The sequence below is a fragment of the Cydia pomonella genome, chromosome 25 (assembly GCF_033807575.1).
Source record: "Cydia pomonella isolate Wapato2018A chromosome 25, ilCydPomo1, whole genome shotgun sequence".
Taxonomy (NCBI): Eukaryota; Metazoa; Arthropoda; class Insecta; order Lepidoptera; family Tortricidae; genus Cydia; species Cydia pomonella.
The window spans coordinates 4,476,531-4,492,691 of record NC_084727.1 but is presented as its reverse complement, the minus strand read 5'-3'; the positions used below and the strand labels follow the sequence as shown (position 1 = coordinate 4,492,691).

The window sequence follows — 16,161 nt, the reverse complement described above, 5'->3', positions numbered from 1 at the left end:
TCTATCCCAGGTGTCTCAAGTAAACGAAATATTCAGTAATCACAAGCGTAGCGAGTGGTTCTAAAATAAAATTTTGAGCTTTGGTCTCGTGTGGCACAGTTAGTTACTTTTAACATTTAAGTGAAGTGTTATGTTTTATGTCACTCTTTACAAAAAAAATGGCAATTATAAATATATGTAATTTCCCTTTCACCGCCATACATTTCATGCCAAAGTATCACTTATAAATAACTTTAAGTTACTTTGACATTACCATGAATAAAATAACAACTAGATGTCTTTAGACGTTTTTGGCGTTGGAAGGGTTAAAATACAGCTGCTTGATGTATTGATTTGTGCAAAAGTTTGTATACTATTTACAATACAATTGACAAACGTTTTGATGTAAATAATAATTGTTATAAATTAAGTTTTATAGAGGCAACACAGTATGCATGTTATTTGGATTAGAACGTGGTTGTTAAGAACTTGAAATGCATTTCATCATAATTTACTAAGTGACTTATTGTAGGAACCCTTATTTTCATACAAAAGTGTGGGACAGCTTTGTCCCCTAGGTCACTGCTCTTAAACAAGTTATAGAATAATAAGAAAAAAATATTACAATTAAATTCGAATTTATTTTTTTATCACTTTTAGTCAAAGTACGTCAAATTTTGCTGAGGAAAAAAGTTGATTCAGCCGTGTATCTACATTCGATGAACTGTTTTGCATTAGGTACCTATTTATACATATTGTTTACGTTTGCATTACAAATGGCATATATTTGCGTTATACGTAATTAGTTTCGTGCTATTTAATTAACTTAAATACAAAATGAATTCGATTTCGGCTTGTCCCAAAACAAAAAATCACATAAGCTTATCTAAGTAATTATAATTGGGGTTTGTATATCTATTTATATATATTTCATATCATATAAATGACAAATAAAGTAACAAAATAAGTGGCATAACATTTGCGTTATAAAACTATCCACATGTTACACTAAGAAATAATTAGAGTTGTTTCACACGTACCATAACCACACTACAACAACAACCACAAAACGTGGTCGGGCGCATATTTGAAAATGAATAGTGCAAAATTCACACAATATAAACACAACAACAATTCACATTACGGCCAAATATGTGTGAATTGTACTATTCATTTGCAATACAAAATATGCGCCTGACCATGTGTTGTGGTCGTGGTTGTCGTGTGGTTGTGGTACGCGTGAAACAATCCTTATTGGTGTTGTCATTTTTCTTGTCTTTAGCTTTCAGTGTTTCGTGTTTAAAGCATTGAAATTCTTTGACGTCACACACAATTAAAAAGTCGGTTGTGGTTTAACCACATTTAAGTGCAATATATCCTTTAATTTTTAGAGGAAGCAAAGTTGTTACAAGACGGTCGTATCGTTTTGTAACAACTTTGCTTGCGCCTAATACTTTCAAAATATAATACTTTTATAAGCGTAAATAAGTTCTAATTTCGCGTCCATTTTCGCTAATAGACAAAACTGCAAGTTGATATTAAAAATAAGAAAATAAAATAAAATGACGATGTGCCTCTTAGGCACAATTAAGTACTTCAGTTCATCAGATACTCTAACTTCGGAAGTCACGAAATGCATTTCATGGCCCCTGTTAACCTTTGCCTTCGCAACAGTGGTACTTGACTTGACGCATATGTGCGTCAGGCACACCACCAAGTGAAGGTTAATAATATATTGTTACAAAAATTGCAAACAACTAAAATATATCGTATAAGATTTGTTAATAAATTTTTATTTTGAAAAACATATTTGTTTTCATTAAACGTACCTACACAAAATGTTCTTTTAGCGATAGAAAAAGGTAAACAATCCCGACGTGTCTATTTAATGAAAGAGTTAAAAATAGTAACAATTACTTATGAAAGTAAAATATTTTTTTCGATAGAAAGACACGTTACCTTTTACGTTTACCTTTATAGAGAAATATAAGTAAGGAAAGTGATAACTCCATACATCCGTTTTCTTACTGAGACAACTGCATCGTATTGAGTTTTCTGATTATAGTTCAATGTCTACCTATATTGAGAAAGTAATGTCTCTTGTACACCAGTTTTCAGACAATGCCTCCAACAATGACATGATTAATTTTTTAGCAATGAACCGAAAAGGCTGAATGCCGAGCTGCGAGGCAATCTCCGCGCTCAGGCGAGTAATACGCCGACGCGGCGCCGCCTCGGCCGAGGCACGTCTACACTGGCCGGCTTGTGCGCGAGGAGATTGCCTCGCGCGTACACTCGTTCTGTGTGGAGTGTGGACCCGCCTAATCAGTAACTAGTAATTTTACAATGAATAAGTAAAATAAAATTCCAATAACATATCAAAATCATTTAATAATTCAAACTCGCACAAAAATTATCACAATCGTCGCTTGACGCAACAAACATATACTTTAGTTAAGATTAGTTTTTATTTATAAGGTACCTATTGTTAACGTTTAGTTTTAGGTGCCAAACTTCTTCACTTTGTTACTTAGTTTATTATCATAAGACAAGCCAGTTTGTAACTGAATTCTGGGCTATAACCGCAAAAATCGAAGTCGTCAATTGCGTAATTTTTCTCTGTCACTCTAATTACGTCTTAGTGAGAGTAAAAGAGAAAGATCCTCGCGATTTGCGAATTTCGATTTTCTCGGTAGGCCCCCTGATACCTACTCGAATTGAAACTGGTTCACCACGATATAGACCATGCCGTGCATGCCCTGGTTATTTGGCGATTCTATAGAATAAATATTTTTATTTATTTATTTATTATACTGTCCCTCGTCGCCCTCGTACAATTAGGTTGATTTTTTATCAGAGTTCTTATGGCCACCTCCTGTCTTCATCGTCAGATCAGCTCGATGGTACCATAATATTGCATTGTCACCCGACTTACATATGTATGCAAATTTTCAGCTTCATCGGAAACCGGGAAGTGGGTCAAATTTATCTTGCAATATTTGACCCGTACAAACATACATAGTTACATTGCAAGTTAATTAAATGCTTGTTAAAAATAACATTGGAGGACCTTTGCAAAATTTTCATACAAACTTAGTCCTCATTTTCCTCACTGGATATTAACATTGTTGAAAATATTTTGACTCAATTTTGTGAATATCAACCACAGTTATGACCCTACGTTTAATTTTTAAAATAGTTTGTGACCCTTCTAAACAAAACACTATATTAAAACAACATATTAATAATAGGTTTAATGTGACTGATACATAAAGAAAGGCATTAAACTACGAGTGTGGATTTATGAAACGGGCTAAAAGCGAGTTTCATAGAAACATCACACAACTCATACGAGTATTCACATCATCACAAAAATGGTTCTAAAGAAATTCGGTATCCGGAGTCCGTGACATTGCCTCTTGTGTGTGATATCTTTATTAATAATAATCATCATCATCGCCGCCGCCATCATCCGTATACGAGTCTCCGTCGTACTCGGGCGCTGAATAATCGCCTTCATCATAATTCTCCGGAGCTGAATTATCACCTTCATCGTAATTTTCAGGACCCGAGTTCTCACCTTCATCGGAATTTTCAGGGCCCGAGTTCTCACCTTCAACGCAATTCTCTGGTTCTGTATTGTCACCATCATAATTCTCTGGTGCGGAGTTCTCGCCTTCATCGTAATCCTCTGGCGCTGAATTCTCACCTTCATCGTAATTATCTGGTGATGAATTATCTCCCTCATCATAATTCTCCGCCCCTGAATTCTCGCCTTCATCATAATTCTCCGGTGATGAATTATCTCCCTCATCATAATTCTCCGCCCCTGAATTCTCGCCTTCATCATAAATCTCTGTTTCTCCTTCATCGTAATTCTCCGACGCTGACTCTTGATCTTCATTGTATTCCGGATCATTCTCGTCCTGAAATTAAGTATGATCTTTAATCTTTATTGGAAGACAAAAATCGCCTTTTATACCTCGACGCAAAGAGGGGTGATATGATATATGTTTGACCGCTCTGTGCGTCTGTCTATGGCACCTTTGTTCTTAAACGGGTGAACCGATTTGGATACCACTAGAGTAAGGGGTGATCTATGATGGCGCCATCTATGCAGTAGTTTGACAGTTGCCAACCCCATTGAAAATGGATTAATACATTTTTTACCTGAAAGCAGGTTCTCTAGCTTTTTATCAAAACCGGGTCGGGTGTCAATAAGTTTTACCGGTAATAATTAAAATACTTCAAGATCAGTAAAAGATGACTTTGTTATGTTATGTCTGATAATGCTCTGAGGGTGAATATGTGGGTCATACCATAGATGTCGAGTAGCGGTACTCTCAGTACTGCTACTCAACAATAGATATCGCGGCAAACAAAAAGTCTAATGCTCAACGATTTACAGCTAATATTATACCCAGAGTAAGTGTAGAAGTTGAAAATAGAGTTCCGGTTACATATAATATTAGCGGAAAATCGTTGAGTTCGATCTATTGTCGAGTTCCGCTACTCGATACTAGATGTCGACTGCGTATATATTAAGCATTTTGGTACTAAAACTGATGTATGGAGTGAACACTATATTACTTCTTATTTCTCTATGGTCATACTGAACGAATTTTACTATAGACCCAACCTCGAAGTCGCGAAAAATAATCCGCTTTTCGTGTTTTTATGCGTTTAGGGGTTTGCTCCTTAGTAATAACGTACGTGATCTTCGTTGTCTGTCGGAGAATTCTCGCCTTCATCATAATTCTCGACATGTTGGCCGTCGTTCTCCGAGTTGCCCTCGTGCTCTTCTTCCTCGTTTTCCGGCGCTGAAGAATTTAAAAAAATGTTCAATTTTATGAAATAGGTACTATAATATCTAAGCGGTGGTGGCCTAGTGGATATGACGTTCGACTTTCAATCCGGAGGTCGCGGGTTCAAATCCTGGCTCGTACCAATGAGTTTTTCGGAACTTATGTACGAAATATCATTTGATATTTACCACCAGCTTTTCGGTGAAGGAAAACATCGTGAGGAAACCGGCATACATCTGCGAATTCAAAGGTGTATGTGAAGTCCCCAATCCGCATTGGGCTAGCGTGGGGACTATAGCCCGAGCCCTCTCGCGCATGAGAGGAGGCCTGTGCCCAGCAGCGGGACGTATATAGGCTGAATTATTATTATTATTATTAATATCTAACATTCATTTTGTTTTTATACAGGTATCGTACGGGGTGTTCAGATACACAACCTGATATCGTAACGGTAAGGCGTGTAAAAATAAACACGAGAATTCTCACCTTCATCGTAAATCTCCTCATTATCACGATCACTCTCTTCTGAGTATACTTCATAGTTCTCTTCATTCTCGTGTTCCGAATTCTCGTCATAATTCTCGGGCTCATCATACTCCGATTCTCCATTCTCGTCTCTCCCAGAGAACACATCAGAATCATCAAAGCCGGAACGCTCTGAATCTGTGTCCATAGGAACGAGCATGTCGAAATCGGGCTCAAGTGAAGATTCAGAGTCTCGTAAGAAATCACGGATAAAGTTCGCGTCGAAGAGGTAGTTTTGGTCTCCACTGAAAGTTGAAAAGGTAGTCAATAGGGGGTATTACTGCAATGTTCTGCCGCCAGAGTGCAGCACTAGCACATATTGTAAACCATAGAGTAACTTAGGGCTTGTGCACAACAAACACCCCCCCCCCCCCCCCCATATAACCTCACGTGTATTTTTATTTTAGTTTTTCATTCGACCTAATTTTAAGATAAATAGTATTGTATATAGTAAATCTTGTTTACACTTGCTATTTTGAAGTGCCAAGTGAAGATTTATATTTAACAAAACCGAGAACAAGTATGTGGTTGATATATTTTCTTAGTTTCGTTCATTATGAAAAAATACACGTGAGGTCTCTTTATATCCCCCTCCCCCAACGTGATCTGTCGTGATTTTTTCGTGACCCCCTCCCCCCCTATCGAACCTCGCGTGATTTGTGCACAAGCCCTTATACATACTATGCCTTAACCCCTTACTGCATTTAATAAAAAAAAAATGTTGAAATTTGAACTTTAATAGCTGTCAATAGAGTTGAATATCACATGCTCCATATATGGCTTCGCATGTGGTAAAGGGATGTGCTTTAACAAGTTTTCATCACACTTGCTCGAAAAAGTTCTTATTTCATGCAGGTATACTGAAGGATAAAGGCATATATTGTTCACGCGGGAGTTATAGGGAGCGTGCATGAACTGTAGGAGGCAGCACAGGAGCCGTCAGATTTTTGGCGCGAGGCGTAAATGTGATGTTTTTTGTTCCGATGTAGCCCACAAGATGGCAGAACCTACTATGCACAAGAAAACACGTGACGTGTACATGTGCATGTTTATGGTTCCGATTCAGGCCACAAGATGGCAGACCCTCCAACGCGCACGGTCCCTATAGATCGTAAAAAAGTAAGTATATATAAGTTTTACTTTTAAAATACTTAAGTTTTTTTATTGTTTATGTTTATAAAATATGTATATACGGCTATTAAAGCCTCTGAAAATATTTTTACAGAATTGTCAACCGCGGCTGAATGCCGTATAGGTCTGTGCCTTCAATGCCTAACCTGCCAATGAATGATGTTTGAAATGTCACCGTAATTAAGAATTATTTAGTTCAAAATGTAATTTTTACTTCGCAAGTGTGATGAAAAACATTGTGAGCACCGAGGGAAATAATATTGTAAACACGAGTATATAATGCGCTTCAACCTGCGGCTGTCGTGCATCTAACGACCTCGTTTGCAAAATTTCTCTTACACCTCACCCCTTCGTTGCACAATGTACTATTTGACTATGACATGAATACATCAAGGTGGTGTGGTGCCAGTGACGCCCTCTGCGCAGTTTTTCGTAATATTCCCTTTTAAGTAGGGGGGGGGGGGGGGGGGTACAACGTGGGAATTCATGTGACGAAGTCTTATGCTAAAATGGTAAGATGAAAATAAAAATGTAAGAAACTGAGCCGGAAAGCGGCAATTTCGTTTAGCGCGGCAGGCCGAATGTTGACGCTTTCGGCTAAAGGACAGAAAAGTATGATTTTCGGCCCCTATAGATCTGTATGGCCGCCTAGTAGTAACTAGAATCAAACTTAAAATTATCATACCGATTGGCGGTAGTTGTGGGCTCCTTGGCCTCCAGTTCTGCAAAAAAAAAAACTATATTTGAAAAAAAAAGCAACACAATATGAAATAAAAATTTTAGTCACACAATATACACAACACGTATGATTGAGTACTAACAAAGAGAATTTGAAATAGAGGTGTATTGTCAAAAAAAAACTTTGTAATCACGTAATTTTACTGCCATCTTTCGACACATGATTAAGACTTTTAGAACGCCATTTGACTTTGGAAGGATTAAAGTCAAAAGGCGTTCTAAAAGTTTTAATCACGTCTCGAAAGATGACAGTAAATTCACTGTTGCTACAAAGTTTTCTTTGACAATCCACCTCTATTTCAAATTCTCTTTAGTACTAAGAGGTACCTTACCTATAGAGCAACGAATCGTTTTAACTCTTGATCTTGCCACTTGCTTGCTTTTTTATATCACTTCGGTGGCAAAGAATCATACAGCCCGCCTAGTGAAAAGTGGTGATCGTAGTCTATGGACGATTGTAACTCCAGGGGTATCACAATCGCGTTGCTTTTCTCTGTGCAAAGTATTATGAGGTAGACTATTAGGACTCACCATCCCTGGCTTTGACCAGCTCCTGGCGTCTCTTCTTGTCGTCCGCGGACTCCGCCATCTTGTCGACCAGCGAGTCCAGCACTATACTCCTGCACTCCGAAGTTATGGCTGCTCTGAAAAAAAAACCGGCAAGTGCGAGTCGGACTCGCGCAGGAAGGATTCCGGACCATTATCTATAAAAACGGCAAAAAATCGTGTCTGTTGTATGCCAGCCCGCTTATATATTTATTTTATTCTGTTTTTATTTATTTATTTATTTATGTTCAGGAGAACCAACAGCTTTAAACTTACAATAGGACAACAAGATTAATACAGAGAGCCAATTACAGGAACTCACAAGTTAAGTAGTTAGTTAGTAAGTTTTTTAGTATTTGTTGTTATAGCGGCAACAGAAATATATCACCTGTGAAAATTTCAACTGTCTAACTATCACGGTTCATGAGATACAGCCTGGTGATAGACGGACAGCGAAAATAAAAATACAAAAACACATACAAAAACAATACAAATAAACAAAATAAAGTACTTTATAATCATAATTGAGAGCGCACTATTCGCCAACAAATTGTCTTCAGTCTAGTCATAAATATTTAAAAAAAATACATATAAATATATTTAAATAAACCGGCCAAGTGCGAGTCGGACTCGCACAGGGAGGGTTCCGTACCATTATCTATAAAAACGGTCACTCATCCAAGTACTGACCGCGCCCGACGTTGCTTAACTTCGGTGATTGGATGAGAACCTCGAGATTGAAGAGAAATATTTATTTTATTCTGTTTTTAGCATTTGTTGTTATAGCGGCAACAGAAATACATAATCTGTAGAAATTTCAACTGGCTAACTATTACGGTTCATGAGATACAGCCTGGTGACAGACGGACGGACGGACGGACTGACTGACTGACTGGGGAGTCTCAGTAATAGGGTCCCGTTTGACCCTTTAGGTACGGAACCCTAAAAAACCTAACCTAGGGTGCCGCCAGCAGCGGGGCAGGGCCCGAGCTGCCGCTGGTCAGGGCCGCAGGGAGAGGAACCGCCGCACTATCCGCGCCGTGGCCAGCATCACCGCCTTCTGCATCTGACCCTTGATCCAACCACCTAACGATATCATCATCATGTATTATGATTATCATTTCGGAGCCAGATTATTACCGGCAGATGGGGCACTCCTTCTTGTTGGCGGTCCACTTGCGGATACAGTAGCGGCAGAAACTATGGGAACAGCCCAGCGTGGTGGCGCGCACGAACAGCTCCGAGCAGATGCTGCACTGCAGCTCCGACTCCATGTCTAGCTTCGACTCGGAACTGGTGCTGGGGGAGACCTTGAAGGACATAAACATAAATTGTATATACGGATGTCAATCGCAAAGAAAGAATCAACGATGATTAAACCCTGGCCAACGTGGGACTCGAACCCACATCTTTAGTCAGTCGCGACACCTGAGACATCTAGTGTCAAGTAGCGGTACTGATAATTCCGCTATAGATGTCGACTACCAAAATAATAAGCGTTTTAGTATTCGTCGTTTTATTTTCTTAGGTAGCCTCCAATGCCGAGGTCGCGAGTTCAAATCCGGCTTGTACCAATAAGTTGTTCAGGACTCATTTACGGTATATCATTTGATATTTACAAGTCGCTTTGAATTCAATGAGAATATAGGAGGAAGTTGTTTAGAAGGAAGGAAGAAAGTAGCACCGGTAGCGGAGAAGACAAGGTATGGTGGTATGGGCATGTAATGACGAGGGATGAATGCCATATAGGCAGAAGAATGTTAGGATATTAATGTTGATGGACGGAGAGCGGATGGTAGACCCAAAACACGATGGATTGATTGTGTGAAAGAGGATATGAGAAAGGAAGGAGTGAGTGCTGAGGTGACGAAAGATAGAGGAGAATGGAAGAGAAGAACATGTTGTGCCGACCCCACATAACGTGGGATAAGGGCAGGTGAAGGATTTACCAGTCGCTTTTCAGTGAAGGAAAACATCGCAAGGAAATCAGACTAATCCCAATAAGGCCTAGTGTCCCCTCTGGGTTGGAAGGTCTCTTTTATAAAAAACTAGTACCAATGCCTTATACCTTATTACATACCTTTTTAAGCTCTTCCTTCTTCTGATTCAGCAGCTGCTCTGCTCTTCTCCTCTCTTTCTCGTGTAGCTCTCTCTCTTTCGCCAGCTTTTTGTTCAACTTGTCCAGCTCATTTTGTAATTCCTTCTCTCTGCGTAGCTTTTGTTTTTCTAATTCCTTTAGCTTCTGCAAAGTTGATATTTAGGGATAAATAACCATGTTTTTTCAGGTCATAGATGGTAGGATCATATAGATGTGCTATACGCGTGTGCCCGTGAGGGACAGAGCATACGTAATGCGACAAAATTAAAAACACGTTTTGACATTCCTGACAACATACCAAAAACAATCTACATAATTTAGTTAGAAAAAAGAAGTTTACACCCCTCTTAACAAACACATCCCTCGCTATTCATCCTCGTACATGTGTGGTGGAAACTGGAAACTCAACCTAAAGGGGTTCTATTTTTCTCCAGTAAGACTTACTTTCTCTTTCTCAAGCTTCAGCCGCCTAGTTTCCCTGCGCAGTTTCTTGAGCTCCCTCTTCTCTTTCATACGCGCCCTGTCCTGCTCTCGCTTGGCTTCTGATTGGTTGTTGGTTACTTGGTCCCCTTGTCCATTGTAGTTGTGTGGCCTGTCTTTGGAATGTTTGTTTTCATTTGATTCTGTTTGTTGTGCCTGAAATGAGAATATTTACATATGTTTCGTTTTAGAGCTAGATAAATAGAGAAGAAAATACCATAAAGTTTTATTATGTAGTTATGATTTTTTCTTTCTACGTATAAAAAGGACAATCTATTTTTATTTTTATTTCAATTAAGTATATTTCTTGGTAACACTAGCAATTTACTTATTAACCGACTTCAAGATTTCAAAAGGAGGAGGTTATCAATTCAGTCGAATGTTTTTTTTTAATGTTTGTTACTCCATAATTTTACATATAGATCTGAATCTATAACTGTTAGTATAGTTAATTTCTCATAAAACGATAAAACGCAAGAGGAGCGCCTCACTGATGCGTCGCCGGCGCTATTGCCGCTTAAGTCCTTTATGCCAACTTCCGCATTTTAAAAATATATACTAGATTAAAAAAAAAAAAGTATTTAATCTTCCTGTAAGAGTAGAAGAGAACATCCGGGCATTCGAAAACAAAATGCCAGAGTTAAAATGGAGGCCTTCACTGTCGCTTCGGTCAATAAATATACTAGTGCCTCTGTGAGCTGCATGTAGATCTCACTTTCGTAAGTACGGAAGGTGGAGGTAAGGAATACAATCTCCATGTACCAAAAAGTGTCCATCAAAAAATTAAATAGGTGGCGCTACAATACTTAGAATATAAAAAAAAACCAGCCAAGTGCGATTCGGACTCGCGCACGAAGGGTTCCATACTATTACGCAAAAAACTGCACAAAAAAATCACTACGGAGAGTTCCGCTACTCAATGCTAGATGTCGACTGCAAAAATATTAAGCATTTTGGTACCAAAACTGGTGTTTGGAGTGAGCACTATTACTTCTTATTTCTCTATGCCTACGTATAAGTTTAGTCGACATACTGTCACTGTGCAGTGTGCACATACATACTTACATACACATCATAGAGAAATAATAAATCTGCTACTTGACGCTACATGTCGACTACGAAAATAACCCGCGTTTTGGTAAGAAAACTGATGTACAGAGTTAGCACTCTATCCTTACTTATTTCTCTAATGATACATAAACAAAAACTTGAAAAAGAATGGTAACATACACCCAAGGCCAAAAGTATGGAAACAAGGTTGTTCTCTTTAATATCTTATGTTTATTTATAACCCATACCTTACACGCAACCCCAAAACATTGAAAATACTTGCTAAATATCAAAACATCCTAAAATATTGTTAAACAGATTTTAAAAAAAATTAAAAGCTACATAATTATACCATTTTAATTGCCTTAAGTACAAAATGTTTAAGTGGCAACTATCGTAGCCAGAATTTGACTTATAAACTTTTAAAATACTCTATTACTATTTTAACCATTTTGTTTTTTAATTGTCAATGAGTAGTATAAATTCCATCGCTTAAAACTGCATCCTTTTCTATTGTAACACAAGCTTGTTTCCATAGTTTTGGCCGGGACTGTAGACTTACCATCACAGAAGCTATCCTTTCCTCCATTTTCACTTTATTAAGTTCCAGCTGTGCATTTCTCCGCATCTTAAGCAAAGCCTTCTGATGCTTCACATTCTTCTTAGAGCCCTTCACTTTCTCAATACGAACAGCATAGTCATCGTATATCTCTTTCTCTCTTTTACTCTGCTCCAATAATATCTGCTCTTTCAATTTCATCTGCATATCATTTAGATTCTTATTTATATCACTTCGCATACTTCTTGTTGACTCAGATTTCTTTACATTATTACCATTTTGTACAATTTCATTATCAAGTTTGCGTTTCTTACACTTTGAGCTTTTGGTATTTGACATGAATTTGTAAACTAATTCATTTGACGATTCCAACTTAATAATGTCCTGATCGCAAAGTTTGTGCGTTTCGCCTTTACAGAGCTTATTACCATTAACTTTGATACTGGAGTAGCTACAGTTTTCTAACAGCCAGCCTCCTTCTACTTTCTTGAATAAGCAGTGGTCTTTTGAGAGGCATTTGTAGGGTATAACAACTGTGTTGTGCTGACCGCGGCCAAGTTTGAACTGAAAATTACAGAGATCACATTAATGATTATTATTTTACATTGCATCTGGAAAATCATGGTTTGCAAAAGTATGTTTTTAATAATATTCAAATAAAAGTTAGCAATGGATTGAACAATAAAAAAAGCAAAAAATATAAATTGTAAAATACTGAATACTGCTCATTATTTGCCTGTGTTGGCACTTCACTATGTCTCTAATTTCATATTAAACTAATACATTGTAAAATAAGACACTTATTTCCAGGAAGTTTTATTTATTTATCTATTTATTGTTCGGAGAACCAACAGCTATAAATTGTACAATAGTTATATATATAGATAACAAAGAGCCAATTTATTGATTGATGTATTTATTTGTTATAACAGAGGTAAATTGTATTGGTCTTAATGATAAAGCATAATACGAACGCAATGTTTTACCGCTAGGCATACAAATTTGTTGATATATAAACTTAATTAAACATGCACAGGTCTAAGATATTCATGCTTCATTAGTCAAATAAATCACAAAAATAATAAATCACTTCAGAAAGATAACTAACTATAACAATTACAAACAATAAATATTAAAGAATGTCAACCATTATATAGGTACCATTCCTAGCACACTTTTGTGCATCATGGCTGTTTTAATAATTCATTTTCATATTGAGATCATACAGGGAGCTTTTACGTGTGTTAACAATTTTATCAAAAAGGTTTGGATTACATTTCACAAAGAAAGACATTTCTAAGATATACAGACAGAGAAAAGTTAGGATATTTAGTGATCTAAAGTATGAAAACGTTACTATCAATGTTTCAAAGATTAAACAAAAATCGATTGTAAATTAAAATTAATAGGGATCATATTGTCATGTTCTTTTTTATGTCTATCTTCTTTCTGCAATTACAACTAATTGTGCAATTTGTCAACATTACATTTAATGTTTACAGTACATTATATACTATTTGTTTCTTATAATAATGATTGATGAATATTACATAAAAAACCGTTTTATTATAAGACAAAATACTCATAACGGGATTAAGAGCCTGTGCTATTTTTATTATTACAACAAACTGTAATTGTAACATACTCAATAAATCCCCCGGGATAATTATATTTACAGGAGCACAAGGAAACACAACCGTTAGGAGTATTCGTGTATTGCAAGAATGGGTCTTCAATCTACCTGCGCTGTCAGGCGTTTATCAAAGTATTTATTAACTACCTACATTACAGTAATGTATAGTGTTTTCTAGAAAATATAAACGCTACTCCAAAAGTAGGAGCTATTATTGATCTTTAAAGCTAATTACTGCTTACTAATTGCAATGTTTAAATACTTACGACGTTGGTTGTGATAGGAATTCTTTGGAATTTTTCTGAACCAGGTTTCAAAGGCGTAAAAGCACACAGTATCGGGAATTGCGCTTCCATTACTAAAACCCATAAATTCAGTGCGTGAACAAGGTTTAAATAGATAGAAACATATATTGTGATATTTTTTTACTATAGAAATAACAATGGGAAAACGACAAAAATGTTTGCAGGGTAATGGAAATTCCAAACCCAAACAGTGTCACAGTTCTCATTTCCGTCAGTCAACTGTCAATGTCAAAATTTAATGCACATCCATGTAATGTACAGCCGGACTCCTGCCACCATTTTGGTGGGAGAATATCAATTATTAACGCTCCAGAGTGTTGTGGAGATTTTCATTTTGAACGTGTTTGTACCTCCGATGTAGTAAAGGCGTTTAATTCGGTTAATGTCAAAAAAACGAATGACCTCTGGGGAGTCTCTGTCCATGCTGTCAAATCCTTAGTAGAAATTATAGCGCCTGACTTAGTAATTATATTTAACAACAGTGTTGATTGCGGCGAGTTTCCTGATTTAATGAAACATAGTAAAATAACTCCTTTATTTAAATCGGGTAGCAACTCTGACCCCACTAACTTTAGACCGATATCTGTGCTACCAACGTTCAGTAAGATTTTTGAAAAATTAATTCTTTCTCAATTAGTACGACATTTTAACGTCAATAATTTAATGCATAATAAGCAGTTTGGTTTTACACGGGGTCGCTCGACAACCGATGCTGGTGTTGAGCTAATTAAGCATATCTTCGATGCCTGGGAGGAGTCACGAGATGCTATAGGTATCTTCTGTGATTTGTCTAAGGCCTTCGACTGCGTTTGTCATGAAACATTAATCAGGAAACTACACTATTATGGAGTTAGAGGAGCGGCACTGGATTTACTTAAGTCCTACTTAAATGGTAGAATACAAAGGGTCGATGTGAATGGACAGCGATCACCGGGGTCATTGGTCTCTATGGGTGTACCACAGGGGTCAATATTGGGACCTTTCCTGTTCCTTATCTACATAAATGACTTGCCATTCCTTGTAAAGACCCACCATGATATAGTATTGTTTGCAGACGACACTTCACTTATTTTCAAAGTCAAACGACAGCAACAAGCTTACAATGATGTAAACGATGCTATTTCTAAAGTAGTAAATTGGTTCAATGTTAATAATTTATTGTTAAATGAGAATAAGACTAAATGTATTAAGTTTGTCACTAGTAATGTAAGGCATGTACAAACAAGTGTCATTGTGAAGGATGAGGAATTGGAATTAGTTGATAGTACAGTTTTTCTTGGTATAACTTTAGATTCTAAACTCCAGTGGGGTCCCCATATTGCTACTCTTTCGAATAGACTGAGTTCTGCAGCTTTTGCAGTAAGCAAAATCCGTCAGTTAACTGATGTCAAAACAGCTCGATTAGTATATTTTAGTTACTTCCATAGCATTATGTCATATGGTATTTTACTGTGGGGTGGTGCTTCAGAGATAAATACCATTTTTGTTCTGCAGAAGAGGGCTATTCGAGCAATATATAAAATGAACCATAGAGACTCACTGAGAGGTAAATTTAAGGAAATTGACATCATGACAGTGCACTGTCAATACATTTATGAGAATATTCTGTATGTGCATAAAAATATTGCCGATTTTAAGAAAAATTGTGACATTCATAATATTAATACTAGAAATAAACATAAGCTCGCCGTGCCCTTCACTCGGCTCCATAAAATTAAAAAATCATTCATGGGTAATTGTGTGAGATTTTATAATAAACTTCCAAACCGTATTACTGAGTTACCAATTAATAAATTTAAGAATCATGTAAAGCGTAAACTTATTTCTAAAGCTTATTATACCACACAAGACTACATGAATGATAAAACAACGTGGGATTAATTGTGATTCGAAATTATTAATTATTTATTATATTTGAATAATGATGATGAAATGGATATTCCAATGCATGTATTTCCTTTGTTGTTTTTATTATATTTGTTTGACATTTAGAATTTATTCTAGAAACAATCTAGACTAGTATTTTTTATACATTTTTTTTTTTTGTATGACTGTATTTTGTGAAACTTTTAGTATTAAATTTGATCTATGAATTATATTCATTAGTATTATATATGGAATAATATTTACAACATCAATAAATTGCTCTGATAATTAGATTAAGATAATTATATGTAATACTGTCTTACTATTCATAAGTGCTTGTTGCTAGGCCTACATGAATAAAGTATATTTGAATTGAATTGAATTGAATATTTTTGATAAATACGTTTCACACATCTTACTTAATTCAGTACCTGATGGCAAGGATA

General features: G+C 36.6%; 1 protein-coding gene across 1 annotated transcript; it reads right to left on the bottom strand.

Annotated features, from left to right (window-relative positions):
* Positions 1 to 2,350: 2,350 nt before the first annotated feature.
* LOC133531262 (E3 ubiquitin-protein ligase rnf8-A-like) lies at positions 2,351 to 14,055 on the bottom strand. Its single transcript, XM_061869393.1, has 10 exons — positions 13,811 to 14,055; positions 11,915 to 12,475; positions 10,267 to 10,458; positions 9,805 to 9,966; positions 8,865 to 9,034; positions 7,710 to 7,822; positions 7,126 to 7,162; positions 5,271 to 5,554; positions 4,693 to 4,799; positions 2,351 to 3,905 (listed from the first exon to the last, which is right to left on the bottom strand). The coding sequence occupies exons 1-10, from the start codon at positions 13,898 to 13,900 to the stop codon at positions 3,417 to 3,419; spliced, it is 2,205 nt and encodes a 734-aa protein (XP_061725377.1). The 5' UTR covers positions 13,901 to 14,055; the 3' UTR covers positions 2,351 to 3,416.
* Positions 14,056 to 16,161: the final 2,106 nt, after the last annotated feature.